Below are 24,384 nucleotides of genomic sequence, written 5' to 3' on the forward strand. Positions count from 1 at the left end.
CTTAACAACAACAACAACAACAAAGTACAGGTACCTAGAGCAGATTGGTTCCTCCAACCTAATTGTTGAATAAAATAATCAAGTAAATAATATTGCAATCAAGGGAGGAAAGGGAAAGCAATTCAAATACAGGACTGGCAGGAGCAGGATTGTATTGCCCAATAAGGTAAGCACAAGCTTACTTGTGTTCACTAAGGTTTACTTGTGTTTGTGGAGTCCTGGTGTGGCACTGTGGGTTAATGCACCAAACTGCAAAGTCCTTTGAACTTCAAGGTCTGTGGTTCAAGCTCACCAGTCGCTCCTCAGAAACCCTATACAGGGTCAGTATGGATCTGAACCGACTCAACGGCACTTAACAATAACAACAACACTACTTGTTTATTAATCTGTAGTGAATAATTTCACATTTTTTCATGGAGGTCTTTTTCTTCCAACGCCACAGCACCGTCCTATAGAATCAAAGCCTCTTTTCAGAGACTCAATTTACAGTCCCTGATTGGGTCGGATTAACAAATAAGCAAGGTAAGCACAGGCTTACCTGTGCCTATTTACTAATCTGTAGTGAATAATGGAAAATTGTTTACTACAGATTAATATACGCCAGGCTACGTACATTAACACAAGTAATTCCGTGCTAACCTTGTTTATTGAGTAATCTGCACTAGTTGTTATTGTTGTTGGTACCGTAGAGTCGGTTTCGACTCATAGCGACCCCATGCACAACAGAAGGAAACACTGCCCAGTCCTACGCCATTCTCATAATCATTAATCTTAAAGCCATTGCTGCTTGCCACTACGCTAATCCGTCTCCTTGGGAGTCTTCCTCTTTTTCGCTGATCCTCCACTTTAGAGGAAGGAGCTCTGGTAGCGTAGTGGTTACGAATCGGGGTGCTAACCTCAAGGTCAGCAGTTCGAAACTACTAGCTGTTCCACGGGTGAAAGAGGAGGCTTTCTGCTCCCGTAAAGATTTACAGCCTCGGAAACCCTGTGCAGGGTCACTATGAGTCGGAACCGACTCCACGGTACAAGTCTCGCCATCCTAACTTCTAAGGAGCATTCTGGTTGTCTAACAGAAATTTGTTTGTTCTTCTCCAACACCGATAACTCAAATGCATCAGTTCTTCTACGATATTATTTATTGTCCAATTGAAAATATCATGACTTGGGTGGACACAGGTCCTCAAACTGACATCTTTGCTGTTGAAGTCACCTAGGTATGAGCAAAAAAAAAAGTAATTGAGTCATTGCGGCTAGCTTTGGGCTAAATTCAATTCCTGGCCGCTCTGAGCCTCAGTTTCCTCACGCGGATAGAGCAGATAGTGTTTTTTTCCCCCACCCCCTTTCCTCTCCTTTTCTCCACAGCTTCACGACACTTGGAAAAGGCTGTCAAAGCACAACTCGATTGCAAAGGGCTACTGTGAAGCTTTTTCCGACTGAGCTAAGTTAGTCTCCCGGCGCTGGCCACGAACTCTTGCGCACCCTGGCGGTCCGGCAACTCATGGCGGACGCCGCCAGACCACGTGTGAAGTCGCTGTCGCCATGTTTTATTCGGGCAACAGCCATCTTCATAAAGGCATGGGTGTAGTTCCAACTTGCCCCTCCTAGCTCGTCAATATCTGAAGTGAACTCCAAAGCTAATAGTTTATAAAATAACAGCTTGTTAAAAGGAAAAGACAGAATAAATAGAAGGGTAAATAAGATGGCTATAGTTTGGACTGAAGGCTACGGCAGCTTTTCCTTTACTAAGATGGCATTGGCGTCGTAGCGTCATCTGAGCGCTCCGTGAGCTGCTGGGAGGTTGGCGCGCTAGTCCCGTGGTGACGTAACAGAGACGCGACCGGGCCGGCGCTGAGAGAAGGAGGTAGGAGCGATCGCAGCGCAGGCGGAGCCGGGGCTCTGGGGGCGGGAAGGCGGGCCCGCGGTGGCCGCTTTCCTGGGAATCCCCTTCCTCGGGGGTCTGAAAGTGGGGTACTCGGAGACGGGGGTATTTCCGGCGTTCAGTTTCGGCATCCCCAGTGGGACAGCGTGGTGCTCGAGCCCGCCTGGCTCCGGCGCATTCCTGGAGCTGCACCTAGTCTGGGGGCACGTTGAGGGTGGGGATGACCGAGCTGAGCAGGAACGCCCCCAGCCTCTTGCTTGCGATTAGGGCTGGAGAGGAGGAGCTGGGGGAGTCCAGCCGCGGCGGCCGGGAGAGGTTGAAAGAAGCAGCATTGAGTTTCATCCTTTGTTCTCTCTCTTTCTCACCTTCGTATCCAGCCAGTCACCTGGCTGGACTGGTCATGATTTTCCCCTGAAATGTCCTTGGCCCAGCTTGGACCACCCCTGACTTCCTCTACTCCGCCCCTCTCTGACCTCCCCAACTCGACTGGCATCCGTACCACTGGAATTCACTCGTTTTCCCAGTCGGTCTTTTCTCAGATGGCTCTTCCAAGAAGCCCTTAATTCCCCAAGCTGGTTCAGAACCACCTCCCATCACTTGTAACTCTTCTTCTCATACCTGTCTAGCTCCCCACCCACCCAGGAGTCTTCAGGCAGCTGGAAGTCCATCTCAACCATCTCTTTCCCCAACTGCCTACACGAGTAAATGTTTGTTGAATGACAGAGAACGTGCAGTGTTTGTGTGTGTGTATGCCATACAGATAAAGGAAGGGTAAGGTGTCCCAGCATGAAGGTGGGGATCAGACGCCTTTCATCTCAGCCTTAGAGATGGAGCTGAGGGACGTGGCCAGTAGGGCAGTGTCCTCAGAGTGGGTTTTCACAGTTGTTATGTGCTGTGGAGTCGGTTGCAACTCATAGCGACCCTGTACAGGGTTTCCGAGGCTGTAAATCTTTACGGGAGCAGACCACCTCATCTTTCTCCTGCGGAACAGCTGGTAGTTTCGAACTGCTGACCGTGAGATTAGCAGCCCGATTCATAACCACTACACTACCAGAGCTCCTGTTTTCACAGTTGTTGTGTGACGTGGAGTCAGTTCTGAGTCATAGCGACCCTGTACAGGGTTTCCAAGGCTGTAAATCTTTACGGGAGCAGACCACCTCATCTTTCTCCCGGGGAACAGCTGGTAATTTCGAACTGCTGACCTTGAGGCTCGCAGCCCGTTTCATAACCACTATGCTACCAGAGCTCCTTTGTTTTCACAGTAGAAGGGGACAAAGTAGGTGTGTCAGATGAGAGCACCGCAAAAAAGGCTCCAGGCTGGAGAAAGGGGGATCCCTGCTGAGTTTGGATACAACACAGGGTGTGTGAAATATTAAATATCCAGGAAATGCTGGAAACAGACGCTTCTTCATTGCTCTGCAGGAGCCAAGGACACAGCTATGACAAGGCAGTCCTGGCCCTACCATCGTGGAGCTCACGGCTTTGGTGGGGAAGACAGACATTTGCTAAATAATTGTATAAATGAACACTAAAGTGCAAATGCAAAATGCCTCTAAGAGAAGTCTGGGCTGGGAGAGAGTTGCGGTGGGGATGTCTCAGAAGGCTTCCTGGAGGTGGCAACACCTGAGCTGGGCCCTGTTGCTTAAATTAGAGCTAACTAGATTAGTTCCTAGTCCTGGTGTGGCCTGTAGAATGAACAGTGGACCTCAAGGTTGGCAGTTCAAACTCAGCAGCCACGCCTCTGAAACCCTATACAGGGTTGATATGAGTAGAACAGGGTTGATATGAGTAGAACTGACTTGATGGCACTTAACAACAAGATTAAAATAATCCGATAAACCAGTTGCTCTTAAGTTGATTTCCATCTCATGACAACCCCATGTATGTCAAAGTTGAATTGCTCTATGGGTTTTTCAAGTCTGTGACATTTAAACAGCAGATCACCAGCCACCATTCTTCCCAAGTATCTCTGGGTGGGTTCAAACTGCCAACCCAGGGATTCCTAACTGGTAAAAAGTAGAAGCAGAAAGGTTCATAAGTGATTTAGCTGAAACTGCTCAGGGCAGAGGAGGCTGCCTATTTCTAGGATGAGGAAAGCTAAGGCCCAGAGAATTGGAAACACTTATCGTGGACCACTGAACATTCCAGAGGGAATGCTTTTCATTTCTTGGCTGCACACCTCTCCCCTCTTCCCTGAGGAGTTAGACCCCAGCTTCCCCTGCTGTGCCACATGGCCGGGCCAGGTGCCTCCGTTTCTCTACCTTGAAGTGGGAGTAATGACAGTCCCTTTTTTAAAGTCTCTGCAAGAGACTCGGTTTGGTTGAAGTGCTTGGTAGAGGGTCAGCTGCAGAGGGGCTTGATGTCTGTCTCATCCTTTCAGGTCAGCAAACCTGGGCCAGGCCAGGTGCCCAGTGGATAGTGGGTTTCCATTCATTGTCAGAACCTCTCCCAGCATGGTGGGCCAGGGCCAGCAGTCAGAAGCAGCTCATGTCTGTGGGACCTGGGGACAGAGGCCTTACGGGTGGGAGTGGAAGGAGCCTGAGAATTAAGCCACACAGATTCAGACACAAACATCTAGAATAACACTTCTTTACAACAACCAAAAGGTAGAAACAACCCAGGTATCTACCGCAGATGAGTAAATAAATACAGCGTGCTCCAGCCACACACTGGAATATTACTTGGCTTTTAAAAGGAGTGAAGCACCGTACACCCTACAGTGTGGATGAATCTTGAGAACATGATGTTCAGTGGGAGAAGCTAGGCACAAAGGACCACAGAGTGTACAATTCCGTCTATAGAAAAGGTCCTTAAGAGGCAAATTCATAGAGGCAGGAAATAGAATTGTGGTTGCCAGGGGCTGGGAGATGGGGAGTGCTAATGGAATGGGAGGATGAGAATGTTCTGGAAGTTCTGTATGGTGATGGTTCTGCCTGTTGGTAACAGTACAAGAAGTCATTGTGCATGTGGAAGAGTGAATTTGTTATGACGTATAAAATATTTCTCAAGCAGTTGAAGGAGGGAGATGGTGTCTGGCTACTACTACCAACTGTTCTGACCAGGGGCACAATTGATGGTCTTGGATAGAATTGGAGAAAAATGTAGAACAAACCTCTAATTCTTAAAAAAGGCTAAATTATGAATGGGTATAAACTAGGGGAACTCCTGAAAACGATCGCCCTCAGATTCTCATGAACATTACCTTTCAACTAGATAGCAGATTGGCTTATAAAATAAACAGTCCTCACCAGTGAATACTGTGCTATTAAAAAAAAAAAAAAATCATCTGTATGAGACCAGACAAGAAGCCCTGGTGGCACTATGGATCAAGCATTTGGCTGTTAATCCCAAGGTTGGTGGTTCAAACCCACTGGTTGCTCCAAAGGAAAACGATGAGGCTATCTGCTCCTGTAAAGACTGAAGTCTTATGTCTACAGTCTTGTAAACCTGATGGAGCAGTTTTCCTCTGTCTGTATTGTCTTTATGAATTGCTCTCAACTTCATGGTAGTAGGGTTTTTAGTTATAAGACCAAATATGAGAAGGGGGCGGGGGGCAACCGAGAAGCTAGATTATAGACACAGAACAACCGCAATAGCTCACAAGCACAGAGGTGAACCAGAGGGTCCTGGGAGCAGGTGTCCTACCCCCAGCCCCTGCTTACCCACACTCCCTCCCCCCTCCCCCCAGCCTGCCAAGGGATGCCCAAAAAGTTCCAGGGCGAGAACACCAAGGCGGCAGCAGCCCGGGCACGGAAGGCGGAGGCCAAGGCAGCGGCCGATGCCAGGAAGCAGAAGGAGCTGGAAGATGCCTACTGGAAGGATGAGGACAAACACGTCATGAGGAAGGAGCAGCGCAAGGTGGGTGGCACATACCCAGGGCCTGGCTGGCAGAGGGCGAGAGGATACTAGATATGTGGCAGGCATGGAAGGGGGTCCCAGGTAGAGGAGACAACATGTGCAGAGGTTCTGAGGTGGTGGTGGAGCCCCTTTTGGGATACAGCACCCCTCTGTGGGCTCCTTGCTCTTTGTATCGTTGGGGTCAGGCTAAGCAGAGAACCTGGATCATGTCTGGAGACCTTTGTCGTCACAACTGGTAGAGGGGGTGCTCCTGGCATCAAGTGGGTGGAGAGCAGGGACAAGTAGGTTAGGGACCTACAGTGTACAGATCAGCCCCACCACAGCAAAAAGTGTTTAGACCCAAAGGTCAGTGCTAACCTGGACTCACAGGCTCCTCCAACTGGTCCGAAGCACACGGGAACTCCAAGGGGACAGGCCCAACTCTCTGGTCCCTGAAGAGCCCGGTGCCCAACACACAGTTGCTGTCCATTGACCCCAACGCAAAGTGATGCCAAGATGTCCGAGGAGAACTGTGCTCTGGCCTACCTTCCCAGTGTCTCTGTGGGGACTCAAACCACCAACCTTCTGATTAGCAGCTGACTCTGTTAGCCGTTGGCACCATCCAGGAAGTCCTGTCAACACCTCACACCACAACCAAACCCGCTGCCATTGCGCTGGTTTACTCAGGTGCCTCTGTCACAGAAGAGGGCTGAGCTCCAGTTGGTTTTCTTGATCACCAGGTGGAGAAAGCGGCTGCTAGCCTACGAGATTGGTGCTAGATGATAGATTATAAGTTGGTGGTTTTGTAGAGATAGAGATACGATGGGAGTCTGGGGTGGCGCTGTGGGCTAATGCATCAGACTGCAAAGTTTGAACTGCAAGGTTAGTGGTTCAAGCTCACCAGCTGTTCCTTGGAAACCCTATACAGGGTTGCTCTGGGTCAGAATTGACTCAACAGCACTCAGCACCAGTAACAACATAGATAAGATGCTTCTGGGTGGACTCAGATGTCCACGGTTTCAGTGAGTTCACTGTTGATACCACTCAGGGGTCCTGGCAAGCAGACTAAACCAACTGTAGGACACAGTAGACCTGCCCCATAGGGTTCCCAGAGCTGTGATCTTTCTCCCATGGAACAGCCTGGTAGGTTTGAACTGCTGACCTTTCTGTTAGCAGCTGAGCACTTTAACCACTGTGCCACTAGGCCTCCTTGCCAGGCATACACACCAAAAAAACAAATGCGTTTCCATCAAGTCAGATTTGACTCACACACAGTATGTACCTAATTGGTGTCTGGAGAGTGACTGGGCCTGATGCTGCCCTGCCCTTCCCTACCCTACCCTACCCTATCCTACCTACCCTGCCCTACCCTGCTTTACCCTGCCTTCCTCTACCCTGCCCTGCCCTGGCCTACCCTGACCTGCCCAGTAGATGGCATCAGCTACCTGTCTTTAATGCAGGCCACAGCTCTGAGTTCCTCTGGGCTGTCCAGACGCCCTTGCCCGTGAGCCCAAAGACCCCTTCAGACTAAGGACAGAGACCCCAGCTGGTTTTTTCCACTTGAAATCTGCTGAAAGCTGAGGAACCAGGTTGTGGTGCTGTCATCCCTGCAGAGCCCTAGAAGTCTCTCCTGAAGGCTCCTGATACCTATCCCACCCCCACACTCCCCACTCCCAGGTCAGGCTCTTAGATAGCATAAACTTATTTTTTGAGTATAAAATTTTTGACATGATTTTTTAAACTCAAAACTATTGTCCTCAAGTCAATTCTGACACATGGCCACCGACCGTCTCAGAGAACTGAGCTCCTTGGGTTTGTTAACATTTTTTCCCTGGTCCCTCTCGCTCTTGCGGGGTCTAAAGAATTTGTCCCACCAAGTCGCCACTTCTCAGTCACACATGAACAATAAACATTCAATTAGAATCTCTTTATTGCAAAACAGAAGTGCGCCTCCGAGAGAGAAGACCTTTTGGGGTTGGGGTGCACTGACTTATAAAGGTATGGGGTCCCTTTCTTGAGGGATGAGCTAATACATATTAATAAGGAGGAGTGGTAGGATGAATATTTATGGATTTTTTTTATAGAGGGACACAGGCTTCTTGAAAATGCGGAACCTTCTGCAGTTGTCAGCTCTAGGTGCTATCTTCGTGGGTCGTCTGCCTGCGACCAGCTACTTCTATCAGGGTTTCAGGTTCTGATCTCCCTATCTCTGTCGCCAGGCTATGGCTATACTTCGCAGTGTTAGCCTTCTTGTTGAACTAGAGATGTCCTCCCCATCTCTGGAGAAGCCAGGGCCCCAGGAGTCCTGACAGGTTTTCTTAGCTGGGTTCACTATGGAAGCTGATTGTCAGGCCTTTCTTCTCCAACTTTCAGTTATTTCTTGTTAGGTGCCATCAAATTGGTTTCCACTCGCAGCGACCCTCTGCACTGTAACAGTACAAAACACTGTACCATCCTCACTCACAGTTGTTGTCAGGTTTTAGTCCATTAGCTGCCACTGTGTCCGTTCATCTTGTTGGGGGTCTTTCTCTTTTTCATTTACCCTTCACTTTACCAAGCTTGATGTCCTTCTCCAGGGACTGATCCCTCTTGACAACACGTCCAAAGAACCAGACACGAAGTCTCAAGATCCTCACTTTTTTTTTTTTTTTAACTTTTTACTGTGAATTGAGTGGCGGCTTACAGAGCAGATCATCAATTTTACATTCAACAGGTCATATACTTTGCTTCATTACATGATGGTGGTGGTGGTGGTAGTAATGTACCGTGGAGTCAATTCCAACTCATAGCGTCCCTGCACAGGGTTTCCAAGGCTGTAAATCTTTACAGGAGCAGACAGCCTCATCATTCTCCCGTGGAGCCACTGGTAGTTTCAAACTGCTGACTTTAAGATTAGCGGATTGGTAACCACTATGCCATCAGAGCTCTTTTACATGATTGTAATCCCCTCAATTTACCTACAATTAACAGCATTTACCTCTGTTCACTTAACTACTAAACTGTTGCATTCCTCTTTGTGTCTCCTGCTACCTTCATTTTTCCTCTGCTAACCTCTTGTATATTGCTTGCCCTATCACCTATGTTAACCTGTGTCTACCCTCTGTTGTTGTTGTTAAGTGCCATCAAGTTGAGTCCGACCCATAGCAACCCAGCTTCCGAGGAGTAGCTGGTGAGCTTGACCCGCCGACCTTGCGCAAGTTCAAACGGCTTTGCAGTCTGGCGCATTAACCCACAACACCACACATACCAGGTCTCCGGTCTACACTCTAGCCCATGAATAATTTTCCCTTACTCTCCTGCCTGTCCCCATAGCCATCATAGATTGTTTCTTTAATCAAGAAAATCTTTTTTAAACTTTTCATAACAGTGGTCTCATATGATGTTTGTCCTTTTGTGATTGACTAATTTAACTCAGCGTAGTGTCCTCCAGGTTCATCCATGTAGTGAGGTGTTCACAGATTCATTGTTATTCTTTTTATAGTATTCCATTGTGTATATTTGCCAAAGTTTATTTAACCATTCTTTTGTTGATGGGCATTTAGGCTGTCACCATCTTTTTGATATGTCTCTTGATTGGTGCCTTTAATCCATATGCATTCAGTGTAATTATCAATAGGTATGCTGCCACTGTGAAAATCCATCTTGTTGGGGGCGGTGGGCATCTTCCTTTTTCGCTGACCCTCTGATTTACCAAGAATTATGCCCTTCTCCAGGGACTGGTCCCTCCTGATAATACGTCCGAAGTATGAGAGACGAAGTTTGGTCATCCAAACTTCTAAGGAACATTCTGACTATGCTTTTTCCAACACAGATTTGTTTTTCTGACAGTCCATGGTACTTTTAAATATTCTCCTCCAACACAATAACTCAAATGCATCAGTTCTTCTACGGTCTTCCTTATTCATGGTCTAACTTTCACATGTATATGAGGTTATTGAAATCACCATGGCTTGGTTCACGCGAACCTTATTCCTCAAACTGACGTCTTTGCTCTTCAGCACTTTAAAGTGGTCTTGTGCAGCAGCTTTACCTAATGCAATACATCATTTGATTTCTTGACTTCTATTTCCATGCGTGTTGATGGTTGATCTGAGCAAAGTGAAGTCTTTGACAACTTCCATCTTTTCCCCATTTATCTGGATGTTATATGTCAGTCTAGTGGTGATTTTAAGTCCTCTTCACTTTCAGCAAGCAAGATTGTATCATTTGCATATTGCAGATTGTTAATGAGTCTTCCTCCAATTCTGATGCCACATTCTTCTTCATATAGTCCAGTTTCTCAGATTATTATGCCCAGCATACAGAAGGAATAAATATGGTGGAAAAATACAACCCTGGCACACACCTTTCCTGATTTTAAATCATTCTTGGCCCCTTGTTCTGTTTGAACAACTGCCTCTTAGTCAATGTATAGGTTCCTCATGAGCACAATTAAGTGTTCCGGACCACTCATTCTCCACAGTGTTGTTCATAGCTTGTTCTGACCCACATAATTGGAAACCTTTTCATAGTCAGTAAAGCACAGGTAAACATCTTTCTGGTATTCTCTGCTTTCAGCCAAGATCCATCTGATGTCTGCAACGATATCCCTTGTTCCACGTCCTAGTCTGAATCCGGCTTGAACTCTTTGAGTACCCTGTAATTTATTCATTTGTTTCCTGCTTAAACAAGTCTATTTTATCTTGAATCTACTTGACTTCCTTGCCATTTGTAAGTTCTATGTCTACACTATACCCTCTTTTTGCTTTGTAGTTGACATCATTATACATTGATAGCACCGGTTCCCTATTTTCAGTCTTGTAGGTTGGAGTCATGGTGTGGCACTGTGAAATAAAGCACTGGTCCACAAAGTCAGTTTGAACTGCAGGGTCAGCAATTCATACTCACCAGTCACTCCACAGAAACCCGGTACCGGATTGCTATGAATCAGGAGGTGGTTGTGGAAGGGCTGTGACAGCAGAGTTCCTGGCCTTAGAGGGAGGTGTGATTGGCTTCGGTGTTACCTAGGTTCAGGGCACTCAAACCCGAAGTCGTTTGTGGAGGCCCTTGGTGGAGCTGGGGGCAGTATGGTTGGTGAAATGCTTGTCTGGTGGCTCTGTGGGTTTCGTATTTCTGGAGCCGAGTCCACCTGAATCTAGACACCAAAGCAGCACGCCAAAGTGCCACAGCCAGCCCCAAATCAAACTGGCGTGGCTCCCAACCACATGACTTCAAAATCCCTGAGAGCAGGACCTGTGCTGTGGGTGGATGAGGGTGGGAGCTGGCCACACTTCTGGTCACGAGGAGAGCATGGGGGAAAAGAAGAAATCATACTTTTTCCGTCTTACTCTTGAATTTGCTCTGCCAGTCCTTTCTCCACTGCCAAAGATGTTTACAAGATGGTCAAGCCACATCTGGCCAGCTCTTTACCAGTCAGTCTCCCTCTCTCCCCATCCCTGCATGGCCTCTCCTCCCAGCAAGCACTCCATCTACCTCTCTAACATTTCTTCTGAAGTGTTCAGGGTGCCAGAATTTTCATCTGTGTTTGTTTTATTTTGTCTCTCGGATCTTTGTTGTAAAGGGTCCGGTCTGTGTAGCACATCTGCCTTGTCCACCATCTTGCTGGAAGTGCCTCCTCGCTTCTAAGGAGCATTCTGGCTGTACTTCTTCCAAAACAGATTTGTTTGTTCTTCAGGCAGTCCATGGTGCTTTCTTCACCAACACCATAATACAAATGCATCGATTCTTCTATGATCTTCTTGTTCATTGTTCAACTTTCATATGCATATGTTGTTGTGGTTAAGTGCTGTCAACTTGATTCCGACCCATAGCAACTCTGTATAGGGTTTCCAAGGAGGGACTGGAAATACCATTGAGGCAACTGAAAATACCATTGCGTGTGTCAGGCACACCTTAGTCCTCAAGCTGACATCTTTGCTCTTGAACACTTTAAAAGAAGTCTTCTGCAGCAAATCTGTCTAATGCAGTATTTGATTTCATGACTGCTGCTTCCATGAGCATTGATTGTGCATCCAAGCAATATGAAGTCTTTGACAACTTCAATCTTTTCTTTTTAGCATGATTTATTTATTTGTCCAGTGAATTTTTGCTTTCTTTACATTGAGGTGCAATCCATACTGAAGGCTGTAGTCTTTGATCTTCATCAGTATTTATTTCAAGTCCTCTTCCCTTTCAGCAAGCAAGGTTGTATCATGTGTGTATCGCAGGTTGTTGATGAGTCTTCCTCCAATCCTGACCCCACATTCTTCTACATATAATCCAGCATCTTGCATTATTTGCTAAGCATACAGATTGAATAAGTATGGTGAAAGAGTACAACCCTGGTGCCCAGCTTCCCTGATTTTAAACCAGTAAGTATCCCCTTGATCTGTTCTTGTTCTAACAGCTGCCTCATGGTCCGTGTACATATTCCTTGTGAGCAATATCAAGTGTTCTAAAATACCCATTCTTCCCAAAGTTGTCCATAATTTATCATGATCCACACAGTCAGTAAAGCACAAGTAAACATCTTTCTGGTATTCTCTGCTTTTAGCCAAGATCCATCTAATCTCACTACTAATATCCCTTATTCCATGTCCTTTTCTGAATCCAGTTTCTGATAGCTCCCTGTTGATGTACTGCTGTATTTTTAATTGTTTGTAACAAAATTTTGCTTGCATATGATATTGTCTGACGATTTCTACATTCTATTTGGTTCACATTTCATATTTCTTCAGAATGGGCACAAATACGGACCTCTTTTTCCAGATTTCTTGGCACAGATGAGTGAGTACCTCCAGCGCCGCATCAGTTTGCTGAAAGATTTCGATTTATATTCCGTCATTTCCTGGAGCCTCATTGTTCACCGATGCCTTCAGTGCTGCTTGGATTTCTTCCTTTAGTACCATCAGCTTTTGATCATCTGCTGCCTCATGAAATGGCTGAGCATCAACCAGTTATTTTGACACAGTGATTCTGCATTCTGTCTGTCTCCTTGTGGTGCTTTCTGTATCGTTCAATATGTTGCCCATAGAATCCTTCAATAGTGCAACGCAAGACTTGAATTTCTCCTTAGTTCTTTCAGTGTGAGAAACACTGAGTGTGTTCTTCCCTTTTGCATTTCTAGCTCCAGGTCTTTGCACATTTCATTATTATACTTGACCTTGTCTTCTCGAGCGGCCCTTTAAATTTTTTCTGTTCACCTCTTTGACTTCCTCATTTCTTCCAGTTGCTTTAGATTCTCTATGCTCAGAAGCAAATTTCAGCATCTCTTCTGACATCCATTTTGGTCTTTTCTGTCTTTTTAATGTTCTTTTGCTTTCTGATATTCTTGATATCATACCACAATTTGGATTTTCTGTTATTAGTGTCTAATGCATAAAATCTGTTCTTGAGATAAACTTTAAATTCAGGTGATATATGTTCAACTTCCACTTTTAGCTCTCGTGGACTTCTGTAAATCTTCAACCTCAGCCTGAACTTGAATATAAGCAATTCATGGTCTGTTCCACTGTCAGCCCTGACCTTGTTTTAGCTGATGGTATTGAGCTTTTCCATCATCTCTTCTTACAGAGATACTCAATTTGATTCCTGTGTATTCTGTCTGGTGAGTTCCGCTTGTATGTTTTTGTTGTTATTAGGTGCTATCAAGTTGTTACCGACTCATAGTGACCCTATGCACAACAGAACAAAATACTCCTCGGTCTTGTGCCAACCTCACAATTGTTACTACACCTGAGCCCATTGCTGCTGCCACTGTGCCAATCCATCTTGTTGGGGGTCTTCCTTTTTTTCTCCAACCCTCCACTTCATCAAACATGATATCCTTATCCAGGGACTGGTCCCTTGTGATAATATTCCAAAGCATAAGAAACAAAGTTGGCCTTCCTGGCTTCCAAGGAGCATTCTGGCTGTACTTCTTCAACACAGATCTGTTTGTTCTTTTGGCAGCCCATGGTACCTTCAATATTCTCTTTCAACACTATAACTCAAATGAATGAATTCTTCTGCGATCTTCCTTATTCACTGTCCAACTTTCACATGCGTATGTTGTTGTTGTTGTCAGGTGCCATCGAGTCAGAACTGACTCATAGCAACCCCATGCACAGCAGAACGAAACAATGTCCGATCCTGGGCCAACCTCATATCCCGCTGCCACACTTGAGTCCATCAATGATGCCACCTGGCTGATCCATCTCGTTGGGGGTCTTCCTCTTTTTCTCTGACCCTCCACCCTACCCAGCATGACATCCTTCTCCAACGACTGTTTCCTCCGGACAATATGTCCAAAGTAGGAGAGACGAAGCTTAGCCATCCTTGCCTCCAAGGAGCACTCTGGCTGCACTTCTTCCAAAACAGATCTATTGGTTCTTTTGGCCATCCATGGCACTTTCAGTATTCTCCTCCAGCACCACAACTCAAAGGCATCAATTCTTCTACCATCCTCCTTATTCACTGTCCAGCTTTCGCATCCATATGAGCTCTGGTAGCGTAGTGGTTACAAATCGGGCTGCGAACCTTAAGGTCAGTGGTTCGAAACTACCAGCCGCTCCGCGGGAGAAAGATGAGGCTTTCTACTCCTGTAAAGATTTACACCCTCGGAAACCCTGTACAGGGTCGCTATGGGTCGGAACCGACTCGACGGCATTCAACAACAACAACATGTGTATGAGGTTATTGAAAATACCATGGGTCAGGCGCACCTTAGTCCTCAGGCTGACATTTTTGCTCTTGAACACTTTAAAGAGGTCTTATGCAGTAGATTTGCGTAATACAATACGATGTTTTATTTCTTCACTGCTTGCTTCCATAAATGTTGATGGTTGATCCAAGCAAAATGAACTTCAATCTTTTCTCCATTTATATGGATGTTGTTTATTGGTCCAGTGGTGAGGATTTTTGTTTTCTTTACATTGAGGTGCAGCCCATACCGAAGGCTGTGGTCTTTGATCTTCATCACTTTCAGCAAGCAAGGTTGTATCATCTGCGTATCATAGGTTGTTAATGAGTCTTCCTCCAATCCTGATGCCATGTTTTTCCTCATATAACCCAGCTTCTTGGATCATTTGCTTAGCATACAAATTGAATAAATATGGTGAAAGAATCTAACCCAGGTGCACACCTTTTCTAATTTTAAACCATTTGGTGTTTCCCTGTTCTGTTCAAAAAATTGCCTTTTGGTCTATGTATAGGTTCTTCATGAGCATAATTAAGTGTTCTGGAATACTCATACTTTGCAATGTTGTACTTAGCTTATCATGATCCACACAATTGAAAGCCTTTGCACAGTCAATAAAATACAGGTAAACATCTTACTGGTATTCTCTGCTTTCAGCCAAGATCCATCTGACGTCAGCAATGAAGCTAAGAACTGGAGAACAGTGTTTGCACTGGGGTGGACGAGGGTGGGGGCTGGCCACACCTCGGATCACTAGGGGAGTATCAGAAAAAAGAAAGAATTATACCTTTCCCCTCACCTGTGTGTATCTGCTCCCCCAGCCACCTTCTGTTGCCAGAGCTGCTCACAAAAGTTCAAAATGGGCATGGCCTGTTTGCCATGACTCGTCTGTCAGTTTATCGTACTATAGTGGTTTGCTTGTTGCTCTGATGCTGGGAGCTATACCATTGATACTTTAAATACCAGCAAGGTCAGCCGTGGTGGACCCGTTACAGCTGAGCTTCCAGATTAAGATAGACTAGAAAGAAGGAGTGTTCCCTTGTTCTGTTCAAACAACTGCTTCTTGGTCTATGTACAAGTTTCTCATGAGCACAATTAAGTGTTCCACAATATTCATTCTTCGCAATGTTGTTCATAGCTTATCATGATCCACACAATCGAAAGCCTTTGTGTAGTCAATAAAACACAGGTAAACATCTTTCTGGTATTCTCTGCTTTCAGCCAAGACCCAGCTGACATCAGCAGTGATGTCCCTCATTCCATGTCCTCTTCTAAATCCAGCTTGAACTTTTGGAAGTTCTCTGTCAATATATGGTTGCAGCCATTTTTGTATTAGGTTTAGCAAAATTTTACTTGCATGTGATATTAATGATACTATCCTATGATTTCCGTACTCCATTGGGTCACCTCTCTTTGAAATGGTCACAAATATGGATCTCTTCCAGTCAGTTGGACAGGTAGTCGTCGTCCAGATTTTTTGGCATAGATGAGTGAGTGCCTCCAGTGCTGGATCAGTTTGTTGAAAGATTCCAATTTGTATTCTGCTGCCTTGTGCTTTGCCAGTGCCTTCAGTGCACCTTATACTTCTTCAGTATCATTGGCTCTTGATCATATGTTATGTCTTGAAATGGTTGAACGTGTACTATTTCTTTTTGGTACCTTGACTGTATTCCTTCCATCCTTTTTTGATGCTTTCTGCTCATTCGATATTTTGCCCATAGAATCCTTCAGTGTTACAGTTGAGGCTTAGTCTTTTTCTTCACTTCACTCAGCTTGAGAAATGCTGAGAGTGTCCTTCCCTTTTGATCTTCTAATTCCCCAAGTCTTTGCACATTTCACTACAATATTTGAGTTTGTCTACTTGAGCTGAGCTTTGAAATTTTCTCTTCAGCTTTTACCTCCTCATTTCTTCTATTTGCTTTAGCATCTTTATGCTGGAGAGCAAGTTTCAGAGTCTCTTCTGATACCCATTTTGGTGTTTTCCTTCTTCCCTGTCTTTTAAATGACCTTTTGCTTTCTTCCTCTATGATGTTCTTGATGTCATCCCACAATTCTTCTGGTCCTTGTTATCTAATGCATCAAATCTGTTCTTCAGATGATATCTAAATTCATGTGAAATATCTTAAATATCATAGTTTGGTTCTCATGGACTTGTTTTAATTTTATCCAGCTTCAGCCTGAACTTACGGATGAACAATTGGTGGTCTGTTCCACAGTCTGCCCCTGGCCTTGTTTTGAATGATGATATGGAGCTTTTATACCATCTCTTTCCACAGAGGTAGTCAGTTTGATTTCTGTGTATTTCATCTGGTGAGGTCCAGGTGTGTAGTCAGTCTTCTACCTTTTTTTAAACAAGGTATTTGCAATCAAGAAGTCATTGATCTTAGAAAATTCTGTCATGAGATCTCCAGCATTGTTTCTATCTCCAAGGTCATATTTTCCAACTACTGATCCTTCCTCTTTGTTTCCAACCTTTACATTCTAATTACCAATACTTATCAATACATCTTGATTGCATGTCTAACCAATTTCAGACTGGAGAAGTTGGTAGAATTCTTCAACTTTATCATCATTGGCCTTATGGTTAGTGCACAAATTTGAATAATATGTATGGATTTTATCTTTGACAATTTCCAATTTTCTTAGATTCATTTTTTTTGTTTTTAAGTTTTTACTGTGAATTGAGTGAAAGTTTACAGGGCAGATTATCAGTTTTACATTCAAAAATCATATACTTTGTTTCATTACAATGATTATAATCCCCTCCATCTACCATCAGTTAACAGTATTTCTCTCTGTTCATTTACACCACCAAAGGGCACATTCTGCAAGCCTGCCTCCTGGCCGCCAGCTCTCAGTCCCTCTCTTTCCATGAATCTAGAGTCCTCAGCTGCTCCCTTTCTCCATGTCCCCATCTCTGCCTCCATCTCTGGTGTTGCTGCTTCTCTGGATAAGATCCCGCATTCCACTTGTGCTCTTATCCTTTGATGGTCCTAGAGTCCTCTGTTCCTGCACTGTAAGATTAACTACTCCCCCCTTTTTGTTATGGAACTTCTACCTTTACAGTTTTGACAATCACAATTAGTCATGATAGCAATTACTCACTATTGAATCATAAGAACCTTATCCCCATCTCGTTTCACCAGACCCATCTAGACAAGATGAGAACTGTTCAGTGGGGATTCTGCCTTCCCACACTCACTCTTAAACTAAACAGCCTCTTGAAAACTTGTAAGCCAGTCACTTCGTGCCTTTATAGCACCCCCATTTTAGGTAGCCAATGTCTAAGTTGCCCGTCCCTATCTACCTTGTATACAGAAGGTATAGATTCATATTTAGTACATTCCATGTTCTGATAGGAGTCCTGGTGTGGTACTGGGTTAATACGCCAGACTGCAAAGCCATTTGAACTGCAAGGTTGGTAGTTCAAGCTCACCAACTGCTCCTTGGAAACCCTGTACAGGGTCACTATGGGTCAGAACTGACTCGACGGGACTTAACAACAACAACAACATATTCTGATTATTACTGGAGTTATACAGCTGTTTCTCTTCATTGTGAGTTGTGCCCCATCAGCAGATGAAGATCCCAGAAGCTTATTCCATTCGCATCATCACAGTCAACTTTACTTTGAAGAGGCAGCTCTTCCCCAATTGTATTTTGAATACCTTCCAACCTGAGGGGCTCCTTCTCTGGCACTGTATGTGACAATATTCTGATTCTCGCCATCATGTTTCAATATTCCGTGTTCTGATGCTGACAGTGTTCCACTGCTGTCCGTAAGGTATTCAGTGACTAAATATTCAGAAGTTGTCCATATTTCCTTCTTCCTAGTCTGTCTTCGTCCTCCATGGGTGACCCTGCTGGTACTTAAAATACCCATGGCATAGCTTCCAGAATCACAGCAACACACAGGCCACCATAGGACATCAAACTGTCAGACAAGTGGTGGCCTGCATGTATAGTCAGTCACCTTTTATGTTGTTGAAAAATGGTATTTGCAATTAATAAGTCTTTGATCAACTATTGACCTCTGTTTCCAACTTTCTCATTCCAGTTACCAGTAATTATCATTGCATCTTGATTATCATTGCATGTTTGATCAATTTCAAATGGAGTATTGGTGGAATTCTGTCATTTTATCCTCACTGGCTTTAGTGGAGGTGTGTCAATTTGAGTAACAGTGGTAGTAACTGACCTGCCTTGTTGTTGGTAAGTGCTCTTGATATGGCTCCAACTCATAGCAACCCTGGAGTATTTGAACCATCAACATTCCATTTCTTTTTTTACAATTTCCATTTTCTTAGATTCATATCGTATAGTCCATGTTCTGATTATTAATGGATGTTTGCAGGTAGCTGTTTCTTCTCATTTTAGTGACTAGCCAAGCGCACACCATTTGTACCACCCAGGGACCTTTGACATTGGCATGAGGAGCCCTGGTCGTATAGTGGTTAGACACTCAACTGCTAACTGAAAGGTTGACGATTCGAACACACCATCCACTCCATGGGAGAAAGATGTCGCCGTCTGCTTCTGTAAAGATAGACAGCCTCGGAAACCCTGTGGAGCGGTTCTACTCTGTCCTAGAGAGTTGCTATGAATGAGTCAGGCTTGGTGTATTGGTGTGGTTTTGTTGTTGTTAGGTGCAGTCAAGTCCATTTTTAACTTGGAGCAATCCCATGGGATAAAGTAGAATGGTTCCATAGGGGTTTCCTGGCTGCCGTCTTTTTTTAAATCATTTTACATTTTATTGTTGAAGACAATGCTGAAGGCACACATTCTTGGCTTCTAATGTAGTGTTGTTTGGTTTTAAGAAGACTTTAAAGGATAGTTTTAGTTTGTAGATTATCTCAAAGCAACACTTTGTGTGTTCATTCAGCCTCAGTGACTCCAGAAAGTCTAAATTCCATGAGAATTTGAAATTACATATTCCCTCCCTTTTAATCAGAATTTTACTATCAAGTCTTTGATCAAAATGCTCAGCAATAGTAGCCGGATACCAGTTCTTCCAGTGTCATGACAAAGAGATAGTCGTTCCATCTTTTCCTTCTGGTCCCGGTTTATATCTTCTTCTGTTAGTCCCCTGACTGTAATCTTTATGGAAACAGATCGAGGCCTTTTTCCCACGGAGCTGCTGGGTGGCTTTGAACCGTCCACCGTCGTTCAGGGAGGAGGAGCCGTGTGCTTTACCGTTGTGCCATGAGCACTCCTTTGTGACCCTATATAAAGACCATAAAGGACCTCTGGTAGCGTAGTGGTTAGGAATCGGGCTGTGAGCCGCAAGATCAGCAGTTCGAAACTACTAGCTGTTCTGTGGGAGAAAGATGAGGCTTTCTGCTCCCGTAAAGATTTACAGCCTCGGAAACCCTGAACAGGGTCGCTATGAGTTGGAACCGACTCCACGACACATTAACAACAATAACAACAGACCATAAAGCCAGACCCACCACCACTGAGTTGATTCAGACTCCAGGGGGTGTGTATAGGGTTCTGAGACTGTAAACCTTCATAGGAGCAGAAAGCCTGCTCTTTACAGCACTATGTGGTTGTCGCTAAGTGCCATCAAGTAGATTCTGACTCATAGTGACCCTGTATACAGTTTCCGAAGAGCAGCTGGTGGGTTTGAACTGTCGACAGTTTGCAGTTCACTGCTGACCCTACAACACCATACCAGGAGTCCTACATTGCTATGGGACCGTGGAAAACCCAAACCGAAAAGCACAGCCCACCAAACATGAATTATCCAGCCAGAGAGACACTGGAGACCTTTGTTCTGCAACAATGGCCCAGGGCAAGGGGAGCCCTCCCCGAGGCAGACTTCTCAGTCGTTGTCCTCCAGATGAGAGCCTAGGGCACACAGAGGACAGAACTCAGGAGCCCAGGTCACAGGGCTGTGTGGAGTGGCTGGGTGGGCAGAAGCCAGAGCTGTGGGCCTGCCAGAAAGTGTGCACATCCCGGGTGTAGATGAGTGGCACTTACCTGTCTGCTCACCTGTGTGGCACGTGGCCTCACCGGTAAAGTTGCTGTTGTTACTGCCATCAAGTTGACCCACTCCTGCTCCACCCTGAGATCTGCTGTGATCCATCCATGGTGATCCATAGGCTCTTCAGTGACTGCTTTTCAAAGGGAGATCACAGGCCTGCCTTCCTAATCCATCGTAGTCTAGAAACTCCACTGAACCTTCTTCAGCATTCCAACCACACACAGACCTTCACAGACAGATAGGTGGGGACTACCCCGAATGTGCATTGAGTAGGATTTGAACCAGGGTCTTTCACATGGAAGGCTAGAATTCTACCACTGAGCCACGACTGCCCTTGTCACTAAAGCAGCTGCAGACAGTACATGCATGGATAGCAATGGCTGTGTGTTGATAAAACTCAATTTACAAAAACAGGTGGTGGATGGCGCTTTGCCATCCCTGATCTATAACATTCCTATCCCCAGGGACTCCCTCCTGCCCCCTGCCAAGTAACTCCTTCCCCTTGGCAACCCCTCTCCTGACTGTGAACCCCCTGTATCAACACTGTCCTTGAACATCAGCGCCCCTTGCTCAAATGTGCTGTGTTCGTGGGCTGGTTCTTCTCCATTGTGCAGTTTTTCTGACTTGCTTATCTCCCCCCAGCCCCATATGAGCACACAGGGGCACTGTCCCCACCACCTCTCTGAAGCCCACACCTGTTGCCTTGTGGTTTGCTCACTTGAGAGCCACTTTTGAAATATACAAGTTTCAAAAAGTTCATGGAAAATGGAATTAAGAGCTGGTAGAATTTGCCATGAACTTGATAAAGCACCTTCACATCAGAGCTTTTTTCGAGGTATTTTAAGATACTATCTTTATGGAAAAAAGGAAACTCAAGCTGACTGCAGACCTCTCTGAGGCTCCCCACTAGTGCACCTGCCCAGGCATGACACGGAGGCCACATCCCTGACACTGAACCTGAGGCTGTGCCCATGGTGTAATGCTGTCCTACACAGCCTGACTTCCTTCTCTGTGGGCTCTAGCTCAGTTATTCATCAGAATGATTCTGGGTGGTTCCAGAATATTCCATCAGTGTACTCATCCTTCAGCCATCCATAGACAGTGCCAACAGTTAATTGCCCTCTTTTAAGAAATAAGAGTGTCTCTCCTGCTTTCTGTTTTCATTTTGCTGATTGTCAAATGTAAATGGGCATGGAACATGAAGTCATGTGGAAGGATGGGAACAAAAGCCCTAAGTCAGGCCCGGCTCCCTGGTAATAAATGCTGAGGCCCCGTAATCTGCCTCCTTCCCGAGTGGCGCCTCCCATTCATCCATTCATTAGTTAATTCTTCAGTGCATGGTCACCCAAGCCCAGCTGATGGAGAGGGGAACTCAGTAAGTATCCCAGGAGCCAGAGGAGGGAGAGGGCCACACTGGTCTCCCACACCTCTGAGCTCATTTACCCTATTGTGTGAAGGCAGGAGGCCCAGGACAAAACAAAGCAAAAATTTGTCAAGTTGAATCCGACTTGGGCTGAGCCAATCAGTGTGTTACAGAGTGGAACTGAGCTCCACCCAGAGGCACCCTGAAGAAAGGCCTGGTGATCTGCTTCCCAGAGGTCACAGCCAAGAAAACCCTGTGGAGTCAGTTCTACTCTGAGACACCAGGGTCACCTTGAGTTGTAGTTAACCCAGTGGCAGTAGGTGTGGCTTTTGTTTTAGGTCTGGAGATGTAAGGACACATCCCATGAATGTGGGGACCCCTTCCCAGGAACTGCTGGGCAAGGGTGAAAACTGGACAGTACATGGGGTCTGGGCATAGGCCAGGCCTAAGATGGAGGGACAGTCCAAGACTGGGGCTGCCCTTGGGATCCTGAGGGGGTCAGGATGGGCCTCCTGGTCATTCTCATTCAGGCCACCTCACTCCAGAGTCCCTTCCTTGATGCAAATAGGTCCAGACATTTCCTCCCATGGATACAAGCTCTCTGCTTGGGAGGTCTCTTCCTCTTCCAGGTTTGCCCTCCTTACCTCCCTTCTCTTCCACTAGTCCCTGAATGCAGCTCCAGCCACACCAGCATTCCCTGTTCCTCAGTCATACCAGGTGGTTCCCATCCCAGGGACTTTGCAGCTGCCAGGCTCTTGCCTGGTCTCCCTTGGCCAGCTCCGCCTTCTCCTTCATAGTCCAGTTACTACCCCTTCTCTGAGAGGTTTCCACCCTAGCTGAGGTACCCCGTTGCTTCCTGAACTTGTTCAGGATGGGCGTGCTCCCCCTTGGCAAGGCAGAGCCCAGGTCCATCTTGAGCTGGGATCACAGCTGTGGGAAGCACCCAGAATGCCCATCCATCCCCCCAGGAGGAGAAGGAGAAGCGGCGCCTGGAGCAGCTAGAGCGCAAAAAGGAGACACAGCGGCTGCTGGAGGAGGAGGACTCGAAGCTCAAGGGGGGCAAGGCCCCGCGGGCAGCAGCACCCGGCAAGGTCACCCGTGCCCAGATCGAGGAGACACTGCGCCGTGACCTCCAGCACCGTGACACCCCAGAGCCAGGTAGGCACAAGACAGCAGCCTGACCACTGGACCCTGACCAATCCAGCCCAGTCCAGAGCCTCCTCCTGTCCTCAGCCAAGTTCCCGGACCCCTGTGGTAGAGGAGGATGAATGGGAGGGTGTCTCTGCCTGCCCCACTCACAGCACGGGGCATCCACAACACCCTCAGCTTTATCCTCTGAGGTCCCGGATGGCAGCACTGCCCGAGAGCCCGGTGGTAGGGAGGGAGGGCAGTGGAAACTGAACAGGACCCCCTTAGGGAGGCCTTCTCACTCACAGCTCATTTCCCCCACTCCTGTCATTCTCTCCTGCCGCCTCCTCTTTGCACCCCCAGCCGAGAAGGCCCGGAGCCACCTGGAGGTACCACTGGAGGAGAACGTGAACCGGCGCGTGCTGGAGGAGGGCAGCGTGGAGGCACGCACTGTAGAGGATGCCATCGCCGTGCTCAGGTAAGGAGCATAAGATGCTGGGAGTCTCCCTTCCCTGCACCCTGCCAGCGCCCCCAGACCACTGACGTCCCTGTCCTTGCAGTGTGGCTGAGGAGGCGGCTGACCGGCACCCTGAGCGGCGCATGCGGGCAGCCTTCACAGCCTTTGAGGAGGCGCAGCTGCCAAGGCTCAAGCTAGAGAACCCCAACATGCGACTGTCACAGCTGAAGCAGCTACTCAAGAAGGAGTGGATGCGCTCACCCGACAACCCCATGAACCAGCGGGCTGTGCCCTTCAATGCCCCAAAGTGAGGCACCCACCCCTGGACTGGGAGCCATCTGCGGCCAGCTGGGCGCACCAAGGGGGACAAGGGGGTCAGGAGAGGCCGGGTGTCCGTCATGGGCCTGGGGCTCCACGCATTATAACCCGTCCTCCCGTGGAGTGTCCCTGCACTGAGCGACCCAGGTACAAGAAGAGCCCGAGGATGGGCTCCCAATAAAGGCAGGTGTGTGGATGCGTGTGGACTGGAGTGGCCAGGGGCTGGGGCGGATGGGAGGGGGCAAGGAGGGCCTTGGGGACAGATGGATGAGTGGGAGGGAGTTACTATGTGGGACTGGGAAAGGGGGACTCTGTACCCATAGTGCCTACTTGATTCGACACTGGGATGTTGTTGTTGTCTCTAAGTGCTGTCGATTTGATTCCGACCCATTTACACTGGGATACCACATGGAAAAAAGCAGGGACCCAGACAGTCTCAGTGAGGTGGATAAGCCAGGGTCACTATTGAGCTTTGCAGAGCTGGGCTGTTAATCTCCCCAGAGGCCTCAGTGTAGCTTAACAAAAGGTGCCTCCTCATTGACTGGGCTGTTTACAAATGTCTGTACCCAGTCCAGTGACTGATACAAATGTCCACAGTAGCCTTGCTGGAACTGCTAAAAGAGCCTGGGCTCAGAGAGGTCAACCCACTGGCCGAGGTTGCACAGCGCATCAGAGGCAGAGCCACAGACAGATTCTCAGCCTCCTGAGCCTGCATTTCAGAGCTGGCCAGGGAACTTGACAGTAGAAGTGTCAGTGCTGC

The 24,384-nt window shown here is 46.7% G+C and overlaps 1 protein-coding gene across 1 annotated transcript; it reads left to right on the top strand.

Moving 5' to 3' along the window:
* The first annotated feature begins 1,834 nt into the window (after positions 1-1,834).
* On the top strand, positions 1,835-23,643 carry CCDC124 (coiled-coil domain containing 124). The gene is made up of 5 exons (XM_006876291.1): positions 1,835-1,861; positions 5,568-5,737; positions 22,690-22,879; positions 23,213-23,327; positions 23,410-23,643. The coding sequence occupies exons 2-5, from the start codon at positions 5,579-5,581 to the stop codon at positions 23,615-23,617; spliced, it is 672 nt and encodes a 223-aa protein (XP_006876353.1). The 5' UTR covers positions 1,835-1,861; positions 5,568-5,578; the 3' UTR covers positions 23,618-23,643.
* The last annotated feature ends 741 nt before the right edge of the window (positions 23,644-24,384 follow it).

The sequence above is a fragment of the Chrysochloris asiatica genome, unplaced genomic scaffold (assembly GCF_000296735.1).
Source record: "Chrysochloris asiatica unplaced genomic scaffold, ChrAsi1.0 scaffold00374, whole genome shotgun sequence".
Lineage (NCBI taxonomy): Eukaryota > Metazoa > Chordata > Mammalia > Afrosoricida > Chrysochloridae > Chrysochloris > Chrysochloris asiatica.